The 21,083-nt window shown below is 40.5% G+C and overlaps 1 protein-coding gene across 1 annotated transcript; it reads left to right on the top strand.

Moving 5' to 3' along the window:
* Positions 1–5: 5 nt before the first annotated feature.
* LOC311126765 (glyoxylate reductase/hydroxypyruvate reductase-like) lies at positions 6–20,443 on the top strand (the record flags this gene model as incomplete). The annotated part of the gene is made up of 6 exons (XM_084200748.1): positions 6–67; positions 1,202–1,290; positions 1,809–1,913; positions 5,169–5,304; positions 18,046–18,176; positions 20,078–20,443. Coding segments are annotated over 6 exons (645 nt in total), but the record flags the coding sequence as incomplete, so codon positions are not given.
* Positions 20,444–21,083: the final 640 nt, after the last annotated feature.

The raw sequence follows: 21,083 nt of genomic DNA, 5'->3' as shown, positions 1-21,083 counted from the left end.
AACTGAGTGTTGCTCTGCTGCTGACCACCTCCAGGAGACTCATAGAGGCTACGCATGAAGCCAAGAGGTAAGGAACACACACACACACACACACTCACACAGACACACACACACACACACACAGACACACACACACACTCACACAGACACACACACACACACACACACACACACACACTCACAGACACACAGACACACACACACACAGACACCCCCCTCCTCTTCTCCACCTCCAGGAGACTCATAGAGGCTACACATGAAGCCAAGAGGTAAGGAACACACACTCACACACACACTCACACTCACACACACACACACACACACACACACACACAGACACCCCCCTCCTCTTCTCCACCTCCAGGAGACTCATAGAGGCTACACATGAAGCCAAGAGGTAAGGAACACACACACACACACACACACACACACACACACACACACACACACACACACACACACACACACACTCACAGACACACACACACACACACACACACACACAGACACACACACACACACACACACACACACAGACACCCCCCTCCTCTTCTCCACCTCCAGGAGACTCATAGAGGCTACACATGAAGCCAAGAGGTAAGGAACACACACTCACACACACACTCACACTCACACACACACACACACACACACACACACACAGACACCCCCCTCCTCTTCTCCACCTCCAGGAGACTCATAGAGGCTACACATGAAGCCAAGAGGTAAGGAACACACACACACACACACACACACACACACAGACACACACACAGACACACACACACACTCACACACACACACACACTCACACTCACACACACACACACACACACACACACTCACAGACACACAGACACACACACACACAGACACCCCCCTCCTCTTCTCCACCTCCAGGAGACTCATAGAGGCTACACATGAAGCCAAGAGGTAAGGAACACACACACACACACACACACACACACACACACACACTCACACACACACACACACTCACACTCACACACACACACACACACACACTCACACACACACACACAGACACACACACACACACTCACACACACACTCACACACACTCACAGACACACACTCACACACTCTCACACACACACACACACACACACACACACACACACACACAGACACACTTTCACCCCCCCCGCCCATCCTCTTCTCTCTGTGTGTCCCTGTCCAGTGGTGGCTGGGGAACATGGAGGTCTCTGTGGTTGTGTGGCTATGAGCTGGCTAACAGCACCGTTGGTATACTGGGTCTGGGGAGGATCGGTGAGTAACACACTGTGGTTTCACCATCAAGGGAATGAACAGCACAACCTCATGACTGTGTGTCTCTGTGTCTCTGTGTCTGTGTGTCTCTGTGTCTCTGTGTCTGTGTGTCTGTGTGTCTGTGTGTCTCTGTGTCTGTGTGTCTGTGTGTCTCTGTGTCTCTGTGTCTGTGTGTTTCTGTGTCTCTGTGTCTGTGTGTCTGTGTGTCTCTGTGTCTCTGTGTCTCTGTGTCTGTGTGTCTCTGTGTCTGTGTGTCTCTGTGTCTGTGTGTCTCTGTGTCTCTGTGTCTGTGTGTCTGTGTGTCTCTGTGTCTGTGTGTCTCTGTGTGTCTCTGTGTCTCTGTGTCTGTGTGTCTCTGTGTCTCTGTGTCTCTGTGTCTCTGTGTCTGTGTGTCTCTGTGTCTCTGTGTCTGTGTGTCTCTGTGTCTCTGTGTCTGTGTGTCTGTGTGTCTCTGTGTCTGTGTGTCTCTGTGTCTGTGTGTCTCTGTGTCTCTGTGTCTCTGTGTCTCTGTGTGACAGGGGTGGCTATCGCTGAGCGTCTGAAGCCGTTCAAGGTAAAGAAGTTCATCTACACAGACGTGGCTCCCCGACCAGAGCTGGCCAGTTTGATCGACGCAGAATATGGTACGGAGCACTGAGATATGGTGTTATGGGGAATATGGTACCACTGAGATATGGTGTAATGGGGAATATGGTACCACTGAGATATGGTGTAATGGGGAATATGGTACCACTGAGATATGGTGTTATGGGGAATATGGTACAACTGAGATATGGTGTAATGGGGAATATGGTACCACTGAGATATGGTGTAATGGGGAATATGGTACCACTGAGATATGGTGTTATGGGGAATATGGTACCACTGAGATATGGTGTATTGGGGAATATGGTACCACTGAGATATGGTGTAATGGGAAATATGGTACCACTGAGATATGGTGTTATGGGGAATATGGTACCACTGAGATATGGTGTAATGGGGAATATGGTACCACTGAGATATGGTGCATTGGGGAATATGGTACCACTGAGATATGGTGTAATGGGGAATATGGTACCACTGAGTTATGGTGTAATGGGGAATATGGTACCACTGAGTTATGGTGTAATGGGGAATATGGTACCACTGAGATATGGTGTAATGGGGAAATGTAAGACCTCTAAAGTTAATATTTAGTTTAGATTGATCAACACAATGTTTAGAATATTTGGAGTTTCTGTAATACACAGGGATTCCAGTGTTCAGTTAGTGACTCAAGGTGGGGGTTGATGGGGAATATACAAAATACATCACTTTTAAAAACAGATTAAATCAACAACAGTTTATATGTATGATATCATACTGAGTATGTCTTGTGTTGACAGATTTCCTGGACTAGATGCTGAATGTTATAGATTGTCATATCTGTTGATAGTCATTGGCCAGCCAGTCTAACTTCCTGACAGTGTGTTGTCCTCTCTCCCTCCAGTCTCTATGGATGAGTTGGCCAGCCATTGTCTGACCTCCTGACAGTGTGTTGTCCTCTCTCCCTCCGGTCTCTATGGATGAGTTGTCCAGCCAGTCTAACCTCCTGACAGTGTGTTGTCCTCTCTCCCTCCAGTCTCTATGGATGAGTTGTCCAGGCGGTCTGACTTCCTGACAGTGTGTTGTCCTCTCTCCCTCCAGTCTCTATGGATGAGTTGGCCAGGCAGTCTGACCTCCTGACAGTGTGTTGTCCTCTCTCCCTCCAGTCTCTATGGATGAGTTGTCCAGGCGGTCTGACCTCCTGACAGTGTGTTGTCCTCTCTCCCTCCAGTCTCTATGGATGAGTTGGCCAGGCGGTCTGACTTCCTGACAGTGTGTTGTCCTCTCTCCCTCCAGTCTCTATGGATGAGTTGTCCAGCCAGTCTGATTTCCTGACAGTGTGTTGTCCTCTCTCCCTCCAGTCTCTATGGATGAGTTGGCCAGCCGGTCTGACTTCCTGACAGTGTGTTGTCCTCTCTCCCTCCAGTCTCTATGGATGAGTTGGCCAGGCGGTCTGACTTCCTGACAGTGTGTTGTCCTCTCTCCCTCCAGTCTCTATGGATGAGTTGTCCAGGCGGTCTGACTTCCTGACAGTGTGTTGTCCTCTCTCCCTCCAGTCTCTATGGATGAGTTGGCCAGCCAGTCTGACTTCCTGACAGTGTGTTGTCCTCTCTCCCTCCAGTCTCTATGGATGAGTTGTCCAGCCGGTCTGACTTCCTGACAGTGTGTTGTCCTCTCTCCCTCCAGTCTCTATGGATGAGTTGTCCAGGCGGTCTGACTTCCTGACAGTGTGTTGTCCTCTATCCCTCCAGTCTCTATGGATGAGTTGTCCAGCCAGTCTGACTTCCTGTCAGTGTGTTGTCCTCTCTCCCTCCAGTCTCTATGGATGAGTTGTCCAGGCGGTCTGATTTCCTGACAGTGTGTTGTCCTCTCTCCCTCCAGTCTCTATGGATGAGTTGGCCAGGCGGTCTGATTTCCTGTCAGTGTGTTGTCCTCTCTCCCTCCAGTCTCTATGGATGAGTTGTCCAGCCAGTCTGACTTCCTGACAGTGTGTTGTCCTATCTCCCTCCAGTCTCTATGGATGAGTTGTCCAGCCAGTCTGACTTCCTGACAGTGTGTTGTCCTCTCTCCCTCCAGTCTCTATGGATGAGTTGGCCAGGCGGTCTGACTTCCTGACAGTGTGTTGTCCTCTCTCCCTCCAGTCTCTATGGATGAGTTGTCCAGGCGGTCTGACCTCCTGACAGTGTGTTGTCCTCTCTCCCTCCAGTCTCTATGGATGAGTTGTCCAGGCGGTCTGACTTCCTGACAGTGTGTTGTCCTCTCTCCCTCCAGTCTCTATGGATGAGTTGGCCAGCCAGTCTGACTTCCTGTCAGTGTGTTGTCCTCTCTCCCTCCAGTCTCTATGGATGAGTTGGCCAGGCGGTCTGACTGCCTGACAGTGTGTTGTCCTCTCTCCCTCCAGTCTCTATGGATGAGTTGTCCAGCCAGTCTGACTTCCTGACAGTGTGTTGTCCTCTCTCCCTCCAGTCTCTATGGATGAGTTGTCCAGCCAGTCTGACTTCCTGACAGTGTGTTGTCCTCTCTCCCTCCAGTCTCTATGGATGAGTTGGCCAGGCGGTCTGACTTCCTGACAGTGTGTTGTCCTCTCTCCCTCCAGTCTCTATGGATGAGTTGTCCAGCCAGTCTGACCTCCTGACAGTGTGTTGTCCTCTCTCCCTCCAGTCTCTATGGATGAGTTGTCCAGCCAGTCTGACTTCCTGACAGTGTGTTGTCCTCTCTCCCTCCAGTCTCTATGGATGAGTTGTCCAGCCGGTCTGACTTCCTGACAGTGTGTTGTCCTCTCTCCCTCCAGTCTCTATGGATGAGTTGGCCAGGCGGTCTGACTTCCTGACAGTGTGTTGTCCTCTCTCCCTCCAGTCTCTATGGATGAGTTGGCCAGGCGGTCTGACCTCCTGACAGTGTGTTGTCCTCTCTCCCTCCAGTCTCTATGGATGAGTTGTCCAGCCAGTCTGACTTCCTGACAGTGTGTTGTCCTCTCTCCCTCCAGTCTCTATGGATGAGTTGGCCAGGCGGTCTGACTTCCTGACAGTGTGTTGTCCTCTCTCCCTCCAGTCTCTATGGATGAGTTGGCCAGGCGGTCTGACTTCCTGACAGTGTGTTGTCCTCTCTCCCTCCAGTCTCTATGGATGAGTTGTCCAGCCAGTCTGACTTCCTGACAGTGTGTTGTCCTCTCTCCCTCCAGTCTCTATGGATGAGTTGGCCAGGCGGTCTGACTTCCTGACAGTGTGTTGTCCTCTCTCCCTCCAGTCTCTATGGATGAGTTGGCCAGCCAGTCTGACTTCCTGACAGTGTGTTGTCCTCTCTCCCTCCAGTCTCTATGGATGAGTTGGCCAGCCAGTCTGATTTCCTGACAGTGTGTTGTGCTCTGACACCAGAGACTAAAGACATCTGTAACAAGGACCTGTTCTCTAAGATGAAGAATACCTCCATCTTCATCAACACCAGCAGGTGACCAAGCATACACACACACACACACACACAGACACACACACACACACACACACACAATCATACGCTCGCAGAGACTCATATGCTCATACACACAGTAACATACAATAACACACAGTAACACACAGTAACATACAGTAACACACAGTAACACACAGTAACACACAATAACACACAGTAACATACAATAACACACAGTAACATACAGTAACACACAGTAACATACAGTAACACACAGTAACACACAGTAACATACAGTAACACACAGTAACACACAGTAACACACAGTAACACACAGTAACATACAATAACACACAGTAACACACAGTAACATACAGTAACACACAGTAACACACAGTAACACACAGTAACACACAGTAACATACAATAACACACAGTAACACACAGTAACATACAGTAACACACAGTAACACACAGTAACACACAGTAACACACAGTAACATACAATAACACACAGTAACACACAGTAACACACAGTAACACACAGTAACACACAGTAACATACAGTAACACACAATAACACACAGTAACATACGGTAACATACAGTAACACACAGTAACATACAGTAACATACGGTAACACACGGTAACATACGGTAACACACGGTAACACACAGTAACACACAGTAACACACAGTAACATACAGTAACACACAGTAACACACAGTAACACACAGTAACATACAGTAACACACAGTAACACACAGTAACACACAATAACACACAGTAACATACAATAACACACAGTAGCACACAGTAACACACAGTAACACACAGTAACACACAGTAACATACAATAACACACAGTAACATACAGTAACACACAGTAGCACACAGTAACACACAGTAACACACAGTAACACACAGTAACACACAATAACACACAGTAACATACAATAACACACAGTAACACACAGTAACACACAGTAACACACAGTAACATACAGTAACACACAGTAACACACAGTAACACACAGTAACACACAGTAACATACAGTAACACACAGTAACACACAGTAACACACAGTAACACACAGTAACACACAGTAACATACAATAACACACAGTAACATACAGTAACACACAGTAACACACAGTAACATACAGTAACATACAATAACACACAGTAACACACAGTAACACACAGTAACATACAGTAACATACAATAACACACAGTAGCATACAGTAACACACAGTAACATACAATAACACACAGTAACACACAGTAACATACAGTAACACACAGTAACACACAGTAACATACAATAACACACAGTAACACACAGTAACATACAGTAACACACAGTAACACACAGTAACACACAATAACACACAGTAACATACAGTAACATACAGTAACACACAGTAACACACAGTAACACACAGTAACATACAATAACACACAGTAACACACAGTAACATACAGTAACACACAGTAACACACAGTAACACACAGTAACATACAGTAACACACAGTAACACACAGTAACACACAGTAACACACAGTAACATACAGTAACATACAGTAACACACAGTAACACACAGTAACATACAGTAACATACAGTAACATACAGTAACACACAGTAACATACAGTAACATACAATAACACACAGTAACACACAATAACACACAGTAACATACAAGAACACACAGTAACACACAGTAACACACAATAACACACAGTAACATACAATAACACACAGTAACACACAGTAACATACAATAACACACAGTAACATACAATAACACACAGTAACATACAGTAACATACAATAACACACAGTAACATACAATAACACACAGTAACACACAGTAACATACAATAACACACAGTAACATACAATAACACACAGTAACATACAATAACACACAGTAACACACAGTAACATACAATAACACACAGTAACACACAATAACACACAGTAACATACAATAACACACAGTAACACACAGTAACATACAATAACACACAGTAACACACAATAACACACAGTAACATACAATAACACACAATAACACACAGTAACATACAATAACACACAATAACACACAGTAACACACAGTAACACACAGTAACATACAGTAACACACAGTAACACACAGTAACACACAGTAACACACAGTAACATACAGTAACACACAATAACACACAGTAACATACAGTAACACACAGTAACATACCGTAACACACAGTAACACACAGTAACACACAGTAACATACAATAACACACAGTAACATACAGTAACACACAGTAACACACAGTAACATACAGTAACACACAATAACACACAGTAACATACAGTAACACACAGTAACATACAGTAACACACAGTAACACACAGTAACACACAATAACACACAGTAACATACAGTAACACACAGTAACACACAGTAACACACAGTAACACACAATAACACACAGTAACATACAGTAACACACAGTAACATACAGTAACACACAGTAACACACAGTAACACACAGTAACACACAGTAACATACAGTAACACACAGTAACACACAGTAACACACAGTAACACACAATAACACACAGTAACATACAGTAACACACAGTAACACACAGTAACATACAGTAACACACAATAACACACAGTAGCATACAATAACACACAGTAACACACAGTAACATACAATAACACACAATAACACACAGTAACATACAATAACACACAGTAACATACAATAACACACAGTAACACACAGTAACATACAATAACACACAATAACACACAGTAACATACAATAACACACAATAACACACAGTAACATACAGTAACACACAGTAACATACCGTAACACACAGTAACACACAGTAACACACAGTAACATACAGTAACACACAGTAGCACACAGTAACACACAGTAACATACAGTAACATACAGTAACATACAATAACACACAGTAACATACAGTAACATACAGTAACACACAGTAACACACAGTAACACACAGTAACATACAGTAACATACAGTAACACACGGTAACATACAGTAACACACAGTAAAAAATACAGTAACACACAGTAACATACAATAACACACAGTAACATACCGTAACACACAGTAACACACAGTAACACACAGTAACATACAATAACACACAGTAACATACAATAACACACAATAACACACAGTAACATACAATAACACACAGTAACATACAATAACACACAGTAACACACAGTAACATACAATAACACACAATAACACACAGTAACATACAATAACACACAATAACACACAGTAACATACAGTAACACACAGTAACATACCGTAACACACAATAACACACAGTAACATACAATAACACACAATAACACACAGTAACATACAGTAACACACAGTAACATACCGTAACACACAGTAACACACAGTAACACACAGTAACATACAGTAACACACAGTAACATACAGTAACATACAGTAACATACAATAACACACAGTAACACACAGTAACACACAGTAACACACAGTAACACACAGTAACACACAGTAACATACAGTAACACACAGTAACATACCGTAACACACAGTAACACACAGTAACACACAGTAACATACAGTAACACACAGTAACATACAGTAACATACAGTAACACACAGTAACACACAGTAACACACAGTAGCACACAGTAACACACAGTAACATACAGTAACATACAGTAACATACAATAACATACAGTAACACACAGTAACACACAGTAAAAAATACAGTAACACACAGTAACATACAATAACACACAGTAACACACAGTAACACACAGCAACACACAGTAACATACAATAACACACAGTAACACACAGTAACACACAGCAACACACAGTAACATACCGTAACACACAATAACACACAGTAACATACAGTAACACACAGTAACACAGTAACACACAGTAACATACAGTAACACACAGTAACACACAGTAACAAATACAGTAACACACAGTAACACACAGTAACACACAGTAACATACAGTAACACACAGTAACAAATACAGTAACACACAGTAACACACAGTAACACACAGTAACACACTGTAACACACTGTAACACACAGCAACACACAGCAACACACAGCAACACACAGTAACATACAGCAACACACAGTAACACACAGTAACACACAGTAACACACAGCAACACACAGCAACACACAGTAACATACAGCAACACACAGTAACATACAGTAACACACAGTAACACACAGCAACACACAGCAACACACAGCAACACACAGTAACACACAATAACATACAGTAACACACAGTAACACACAGTAACACACAGTAACATACAGTAACATACAGTAACACACAGTAACACACAGTAACACACAGTAACACACAGTAACATACAGTAACACACAGTAACATACAGTAACACACAGTAACATACAGTAACACACAGTAACATACAGTAACACACAGTAACATACAATAACACACAGTAACATACAATAACACACAGTAACATACAATAACACACAGTAACATACAATAACACACAGTAACACACAGTAACATACAGTAACATAGAGTAACATACAATAACACACAGTAACATACAATAACACACAGTAACATACAATAACACACAGTAACATACAATAACACACAGTAACATACAGTAACACACAGTAACATACAGTAACACACAGTAACACACAGTAACATACAATAACACACAGTAACATACAGTAACACACAGTAACATACAATAACACACAGTAACATACAGTAACATACAGTAACATACAATAACACACAGTAACATACAATAACACACAGTAACATACAATAACACACAGTAACACACAGTAACATACAGTAACATACAATAACACACAGTAACATACAATAACACACAGTAACATACAATAACACACAGTAACATACAGTAACATACAATAACACACAGTAACACACAGTAACACACAGTAACATACAGTAACATACAGTAACACACAGTAACATACCGTAACACACAGTAACACACAGTAACACACAGTAACATACAATAACATACAATAACATACAGTAACATACAATAACACACAGTAGCATACAGTAACACACAGTAACACACAGTAACATACAGTAACACACAGTAACACACAGTAACACACAGTAACATACAGTAACACACAGTAACATACAATAACACACAGTAACACACAGTAACACACAGTAACACACAGTAACATACAGTAACACACAGTAACACACAGTAACACACAGTAACACACAGTAACATACAGTAACATACAATAACACACAGTAACACACAGTAACATACAGTAACACACATTAACACACAGTAACATACAGTAACACACAGTAACACACAGTAACATACAATAACACACAGTAACACACAGTAACATACAATAACACACAGTAACATACAATAACACACAGTAGCATACAGTAACATACAGTAACACACAGTAACATACAGTAACACACAGTAACACACAGTAACATACAGTAACACACAGTAACACACAGTAACATACAGTAACATACAGTAACACACAGTAACACACAGTAACATACAGTAACACACAGTAACACACAGTAACATACAGTAACACACAGTAACACACAGTAACATACAGTAACATACAGTAACATACAGTAACACACAGTAACATACAGTAACACACAGTAACATACAATAACACACAGTAACATACAATAACACACAGTAGCACACAGTAACACACAGTAACATACAGTAACACACAGTAACATACAGTAACACACGGTAACATACGGTAACATACAGTAACACACAGTAACATACAGTAACACACAGTAACATACAATAACACACAGTAACACACAGTAACACACAATAACACACAGTAACATACAATAACACACAGTAACATACAGTAACATACAGTAACACACAGTAACATACAATAACACACAGTAACATACAATAACACACAGTAGCACACAGTAACACACAGTAACATACGGTAACATACAGTAACACACGGTAACATACAGTAACACACGGTAACATACAGTAACATACAGTAACATACAGTAACACACGGTAACATACAGTAACACACGGTAACATACAGTAACATACAGTAACACACAGTAGCACACAGTAACATACAGTAACACACAGTAACACACAGTAACACACAATAACACACAGTAACACACAGTAACATACAATAACACACAGTAGCACACAGTAACACACAATAACACACAGTAACACACAGTAACATACAATAACACACAGTAGCACACAGTAACACACAGTAACATACAATAACACACAGTAACATACAGTAACATACAATAACACACAGTAACACACAGTAACATACAGTAACATACAATAACACACAGTAACACACAGTAACACACAGTAACACACAGTAACATACAATAACACACAGTAACATACAGTAACACACAGTAACACACAGTAACATACAGTAACATACAATAACACACAGTAACACACAGTAACACACAGTAACATACAGTAACATACAATAACACACAGTAGCATACAGTAACACACAGTAACATACAATAACACACAGTAACACACAGTAACATACAGTAACACACAGTAACACACAGTAACACACAGTAACATACAATAACACACAGTAACACACAGTAACACACAGTAACACACAGTAACACACAGTAACACACAATAACACACAGTAACATACAGTAACATACAGTAACACACAGTAACACACAGTAACACACAGTAACATACAATAACACACAGTAACATACAGTAACATACAGTAACACACAGTAACACACAGTAACACACAGTAACATACAGTAACACACAGTAACACACAGTAACACACAGTAACACACAGTAACACACAGTAACACACAGTAACACACAGTAACATACAGTAACACACAGTAACACACAGTAACATACAGTAACATACAATAACACACAGTAACATACAATAACACACAGTAACACACAGTAACACACAATAACACACAGTAACATACAATAACACACAGTAACACACAGTAACATACAATAACACACAGTAACATACAATAACACACAGTAACATACAGTAACATACAATAACACACAGTAACATACAATAACACACAGTAACACACAGTAACATACAATAACACACAGTAACATACAATAACACACAGTAACATACAATAACACACAGTAACACACAGTAACATACAATAACACACAGTAACACACAATAACACACAGTAACATACAATAACACACAGTAACACACAGTAACATACAATAACACACAATAACACACAGTAACATACAGTAACACACAGTAACACACAGTAACATACCGTAACACACAGTAACACACAGTAACACACAGTAACATACAATAACACACAGTAACATACAGTAACACACAGTAACATACAGTAACACACAGTAACACACAGTAACATACAGTAACACACAGTAACATACAGTAACATACAGTAACATACAGTAACATACAGTAACACACAGTAACACACAGTAACACACAGTAGCACACAGTAACACACAGTAACATACAGTAACATACAATAACATACAGTAACACACAGTAACACACAGTAAAAAATACAGTAACACACAGTAACATACAATAACACACAGTAACACACAGTAACATACAGTAACACACAGTAACACACAGTAACAAATACAGTAACACACAGTAACACACAGTAACACACAGTAACACACAGTAACACACTGTAACACACTGTAACACACAGCAACACACAGCAACACACAGCAACACACAGCAACACACAGTAACATACAGCAACACACAGTAACACACAGTAACACACAGTAACATACAATAACACACAGTAACACACAGTAACACACAGTAACACACAGTAACACACAGTAACACACAGTAACATACAATAACACACAGTAACATACAATAACACACAGTAACATACAATAACACACAGTAACATACAGTAACATACAGTAACATACAATAACACACAGTAACATACAATAACACACAGTAACATACAATAACACACAGTAACACACAGTAACATACAGTAACATACAATAACACACAGTAACATACAATAACACACAGTAACATACAATAACACACAGTAACATACAGTAACATACAATAACACACAGTAACACACAGTAACATACAGTAACATACAGTAACACACAGTAACATACCGTAACACACAGTAACACACAGTAACACACAGTAACATACAATAACATACAATAACATACAGTAACATACAATAACACACAGTAGCATACAGTAACATACAGTAACACACAGTAACATACAGTAACACACAGTAACACACAGTAACATACAGTAACACACAGTAACACACAGTAACACACAGTAACATACAGTAACATACAGTAACATACAGTAACATACAATAACACACAGTAACATACAATAACACACAGTAGCATACAGTAACATACAGTAACACACAGTAACATACAGTAACACACAGTAACACACAGTAACATACAGTAACACACAGTAACACACAGTAACATACAGTAACATACAGTAACATACAATAACACACAGTAACACACAGTAACATACAGTAACATACAGTAACACACAGTAACATACAGTAACACACAGTAACACACAGTAACATACAGTAACACACAGTAACACACAGTAACACACAGTAACATACAATAACATACAGTAACACACAGTAACATACAATAACACACAGTAACATACAATAACACACAGTAACATACAGTAACACACAGTAACACACAGTAACATACAGTAACATACAGTAACACACAATAACACACAGTAACACACAGTAACACACAGTAACACACAGTAACATACAATAACACACAGTAGCACACAGTAACACACAGTAACATACAGTAACACACAGTAACATACAGTAACATACAGTAACACACAGTAACATACAATAACACACAGTAACATACAATAACACACAGTAGCACACAGTAACACACAGTAACATACAGTAACACACAGTAACATACAGTAACACACGGTAACATACGGTAACATACAGTAACACACGGTAACATACAGTAACACACAGTAACATACAATAACACACAGTAACACACAGTAACACACAATAACACACAGTAGCATACAGTAACACACGGTAACATACAGTAACACACAGTAACATACAATAACACACAGTAACACACAGTAACATACAATAACACACAGTAACATACAGTAACATACAGTAACACACAGTAACATACAATAACACACAGTAACATACAATAACACACAGTAGCACACAGTAACACACAGTAACATACGGTAACATACAGTAACACACGGTAACATACAGTAACACACGGTAACATACAGTAACATACAGTAACATACAGTAACACACGGTAACATACAGTAACACACGGTAACATACAGTAACATACAGTAACACACAGTAGCACACAGTAACATACAGTAACACACAGTAACACACAGTAACACACAGTAACACACAGTAACATACAGTAACATACAATAACACACAGTAACACACAGTAACACACAGTAACATACAATAACACACAGTAGCACACAGTAACACACAATAACACACAGTAACACACAGTAACATACAATAACACACAGTAACACACAGTAACACACAGTAACATACAATAACACACAGTAACATACAGTAACACACAGTAGCACACAGTAACACACAGTAACATACAATAACACACAGTAACACACAGTAACATACAGTAACATACAATAACACACAGTAACACACAGTAACACACAGTAACACACAGTAACATACAATAACACACAGTAACACACAGTAACATACAGTAACATACAATAACACACAGTAACACACAGTAACACACAGTAACACACAGTAACACACAGTAACATACAGTAACACACAGTAACACACAGTAACACACAGTAACACACAGTAACATACAGTAACATACAGTAACACACAGTAACATACAATAACACACAGTAACACACAGTAACATACAGTAACATACAATAACACACAGTAACATACAGTAACACACAGTAACATACAATAACACACAGTAACATACAATAACACACAGTAACATACAGTAACATACAGTAACATACAATAACACACAGTAACATACAATAACACACAGTAACATACAATAACACACAGTAACATACAATAACACACAGTAACATACAGTAACACACAGTAACACACAGTAACACACAGTAACACACAGTAACATACAGTAACATACAATAACACACAGTAACACACAGTAACATACAATAACACACAGTAACATACAATAACACACAGTAACACACAGTAACACACAGTAACACACAATAACACACAGTAACATACAATAACACACAGTAACACACAGTAACATACAGTAACATACAATAACACACAGTAACACACAGTAACACACAGTAACACACAGTAACATACAATAACACACAGTAACATACAGTAACACACAGTAACACACAGTAACATACAGTAACATACAATAACACACAGTAACATACAATAACACACAGTAGCATACAGTAACACACAGTAACACACAGTAACATACAGTAACACACAGTAACACACAGTAACATACAGTAACATACAATAACACACAGTAACACACAGTAACACACAGTAACATACAGTAACAAACAGTAGCATACAGTAACACACAGTAACATACAATAACACACGGTAACATACAGTAACACACGGTAACATACGGTAACACACAGTAACATACAGTAACATACAGTAACATACAGTAACATACAATAACACACAGTAACACACAGTAACACACAGTAACATACAATAACACACAGTAACACACAGTAACACACAGTAACATACAATAACACACAGTAACATACAATAACACACAGTAACATACAATAACACACAGTAACATACAATAACACACAGTAACACACGGTAACACACAGTAACACACAGTAACATACAATAACACACGGTAACATACAGTAACACACAGTAACACACAGTAACACACAGTAACATACAGTAACACACAGTAACACACAGTAACATACAGTAACACACGGTAACATACAGTAACACACAGTAACACACAGTAACATACAATAACACACAGTAACATACAATAACACACAGTAACACACAGTAACACACAGTAACATACAGTAACACACAGTAACATACAGTAACATACAGTAACATACAGTAACATACAATAACACACAGTAACACACAGTAACACACAGTAACATACAATAACACACAGTAACACACAGTAACACACAGTAACATACAATAACACACAGTAACATACAATAACACACAGTAACATACAATAACACACAGTAACATACAATAACATACAGTAACACACGGTAACACACAGTAACACACAGTAACATACAATAACACACGGTAACATACAGTAACACACAGTAACACACAGTAACACACAGTAACACACAGTAACACACAGTAACACACAGTAACATACAGTAACACACAGTAACACACAGTAACATACAGTAACACACGGTAACATACAGTAACATACAATAACACACAGTAACACACAGTAACATACAGTAACACACAGTAACACACAGTAACACACAGTAACATACAATAACACACAATAACACACAGTAGCATACAGTAACATACAGTAACATACAGTAACACACAGTAACACACAGTAACATACAATAACACACAGTAACATACAATAACACACAGTAACATACAATAACACACAGTAACATACAATAACATACAGTAACACACGGTAACACACAGTAACACACAGTAACATACAATAACACACGGTAACATACAGTAACACACAGTAACACACAGTAACACACAGTAACACACAGTAACATACAGTAACACACAGTAACACACAGTAACATACAGTAACACACAGTAACATACAGTAACATACAATAACACACAGTAACACACAGTAACATACAGTAACACACAGTAACACACAGTAACACACAGTAACACACAGTAACATACAGTAACACACGGTAACATACAGTAACATACAATAACACACAGTAACACACAGTAACATACAGTAACACACAGTAACACACAGTAACACACAGTAACACACAGTAACATACAATAACACACAATAACACACAGTAACACACAGTAACACACAGTAACATACAGTAACACACAGTAACACACAGTAACACACAGTATAACAAAGTAACACACAGTAACATACAGTAACATACAGTAACACACAGTAACACACAGTATAACAAAGTAACACACAGTAACATACAGTAACACACAGTAACACACAGTAACACACAGTAACATACAGTAACACACAGTAACACACAGTAACACACAGTAACATACAATAACACACAATAACACACAGTAACATACAGTAACATACAGTAACACACAGTAACACACAGTAACACACAGTAACACACAGTAACACACAGTAACACACAGTAACATACAATAACACACAGTAACACACAGTAACACACAGTAACACACAGTAACACACAGTAACACACAGTAAAACACACTGTTACATGATCATGGATGTGTGTGTGTGGTAGAGGAGGGGTGGTTCACCAGGAGGATCTGTATGAAGCTCTGTCCAGTGGTCAGATAGCTGGAGCCGGGCTTGATGTCACCGTGCCTGAACCCCTGCCCACCAGCCACCCACTCTTCACCCTTAACAACTGTGGTGAGTATTAACATGGTGTGTGTGTGTGTGTGGTTTAGAGTCTGGACCAATTTGATTCTGCTATTCCCTGTTTCATTTAATTACTGTTCTCTGTCAGTCCAGTATTGACTGTTTCATTTATTACTGTTCTCTGCTGTCAGTCCAATACTCTCTCTCCAGTGATCTCTCTCTCTCCAGTGATCATCTCTCTCTCTCTCCAGAGATTATCTCTCTCTCTCTCTAGTGATCATTTCTCTTTCCAGTGATCATCTCTCGCTCTCTCCAGTGATCATCTCTCGCTCTCTCCAGTGATCATCTCTCTCTCTCCAGTGATCATCTCTCTCTCTCTCTCCAGTGATCATCTCTCGCTCTCTCCAGTGATCATCTCTCTCTCTCCAGTGATCATCTCTCTCTCTCTCCAGTGATCATCTCTCTCTCTCTCTCCAGTGATAATCTCTCTCTCTCCAGTGATAATCTCTCTCTCTCTCCAGTGATCATCTCTCTTTCTCTCCCTCCAGTGATCATCTCTCTCTCTCTCTCTCTCTCCAGTGTTCATCTCTCTCTCTCTCTCCCTCCAGTGATCATCTCTCTCTCTCTCTCTCTCTCCAGTGTTCATCTCTCTCTTTCTCTCCCTCCAGTGATCATCTCTCTCTCTCTCTCTCTCTCTCCAGTGTTCATCTCTCTCTCTCTCTCTCTCTAGTGATCATTTCTCTTTCCAGTGATCATCTCTCGCTCTCTCCAGTGATCATCTCTCGCTCTCTCCAGTGATCATCTCTCTCTCTCCAGTGATCATCTCTTTCTCTCTCCAGTGATCATCTCTCTCTCTCTCCAGTGATAATCTCTCTCTCTCCAGTGATAATCTCTCTCTCTCTCCAGTGATCATCTCTCTTTCTCTCCCTCCAGTGATCATCTCTCTCTCTCTCTCTCTCTCCAGTGTTCATCTCTCTCTCTCTCTCCCTCCAGTGATCATCTCTCTCTCTCTCTCTCTCTCCAGTGTTCATCTCTCTCTTTCTCTCCCTCCAGTGATCATCTCTCTCTCTCTCTCTCTCTCCAGTGTTCATCTCTCTCTCTCTCTCCCTCCAGTGATCATCTCTCTCTCCCTCCAGTGATCATCTCTCTCTCTCTCCAGTGATCTCTCTCTCTCTCTCTCCAGTGATCATCTCTCTCTCCAGTGATCATCTCTCTCTCTCCAGTGATAATCTCTCTCTCTCCAGTGATCATCTCTCTCTCTCTCCAGTGATCATCTCTCTTTCTCTCCCTCCAGTGATCATCTCTCTCTCTCTCTCCAGTGTTCATCTCTCTCTCTCTCTCCCTCCAGTGATCATCTCTCTCTCCCTCCAGTGATCATCTCTCTCTCTCTCTCCAGTGATCATCTCTCTCTCTCTCTCTCCCTCCAGTGATCATCTCTCTCTCTCTCTCTCTCTCCAGTGATCATCCCTCTCTCTCTCCAGTGATCATCTCTATCTCTCTCTCCAGTGATCCTCCCCCATATTGCCAGTGCGTCCTACACTAATAATAATAATAATATGCCATTTAGCAGACGCTTTTATCCAAAGCGACTTACAGTCGTGCGTGCATACATTTTTTTGTGTATGGGTGGTCCCGGGGTTCGAACCCACTACCTTGGCGTTACAAGCGCCGTGCTCTACCAGCTGAGCTACAGAGGACCACACCACGCGTAACACCATGTCTGCCCTGGCCTCTCTCTCTCTCTCTCTCTCTCTCCAGTGATCATCTCTCTCTCTCCCCAGTGATCATCCCTCTCTCTCTCCAGTGATCATCCCTCTCTCTCTCCAGTGATCATCTCTCTCTCTCTCCAGTGATCATCCCTCTCTCTCTCCAGTGATCATCCCTCTCTCTCTCCAGTGATCATCTCTCTCTCTCTCTCTCTCCAGTGATCATCTCTCTCTCTCTCTCCCCAGTGATCCTCCCCCATATTGCCAGTGCGTCCTACACCACGCGTAACACCATGTCTGCCCTGGCAGCCAACAACCTGCTACTGGGTCTGAAGGGACAGCCAATGATCAAAGAGCTCAAGCTGTAGCTGCCAATCACCTGCTTTGGAAGACCAGAGGAGAACCAATGATTGAAGAGCTCTTACCAAACTGTAAATGATATAGTTGACTCTGGTAAAAAAAAAGATGAGTAGACTATATAGAGAATAGGCTAGTGTTGTCATCAACATGTATACATACGTAGCACTCAGTATTTCCTCACTTCAGATGTTTTTATGATTTTGTTTCATAATAATGACGAAGGACAACAATAAACATGGAACTTTTCCCATCTTTTAATTCAGTCTGTAACAACAACTGGGACCATATTGTCCAGAAAGAAACAAAGAAGTTTACATTTCATTTTCTCTTTGGGGCGGCGTCTCAAACGGCACCCTATTCCCTATATAGTGCACTACTTTAGACCAGAGTGTGTCAGTGGCTTTGATCGGAAGTAGTGAACTACACAGGGAACAAAGGGCGCCATTTGAGATGCTAACCAAACATTGTTACACTATGTTAGAAGTGTAGAAAAACAACACAGAAATCCTTCACTTTTGGCATTTGGATAAAGCCCAGCTTTTTAAAGGCAGTAACTTTCTTCATCAATTATATTATTACATAAACAAATGTTTTTTTCTTCTCTTTAATCCTTTTTTTTTTTTTTTGTAGTAGTAGTATTCACACAGGGGCTGTTGTTTGTATAAATATGACCATACAGTGCACTTTCAAAGATTCACATATTTTTTAAAACTCAACTCAAAATAAAAACAACAGTTTCAGAGATGGAAGCCATTTTGGATCTGTTTAACAAGGGTCCTCATGTCCTTCAGGGGTACCTACGGATTATGCCTGACTGAAAAAGTGCTTAAGTACTAAATAATTGTTTACTTCAGTGATCAATTAAATTAGCTATAAACTCAGTATTCGTTTT

The sequence above is a fragment of the Coregonus lavaretus genome, assembly GCF_964263955.1.
Source record: "Coregonus lavaretus genome assembly, contig: HAP1_SCAFFOLD_2953, whole genome shotgun sequence".
Classification (NCBI taxonomy): domain Eukaryota; kingdom Metazoa; phylum Chordata; class Actinopteri; order Salmoniformes; family Salmonidae; genus Coregonus; species Coregonus lavaretus.
The sequence above is the reverse complement of the archived record's forward strand: the minus strand, read 5'-3'. Positions and strand labels throughout refer to the sequence as shown.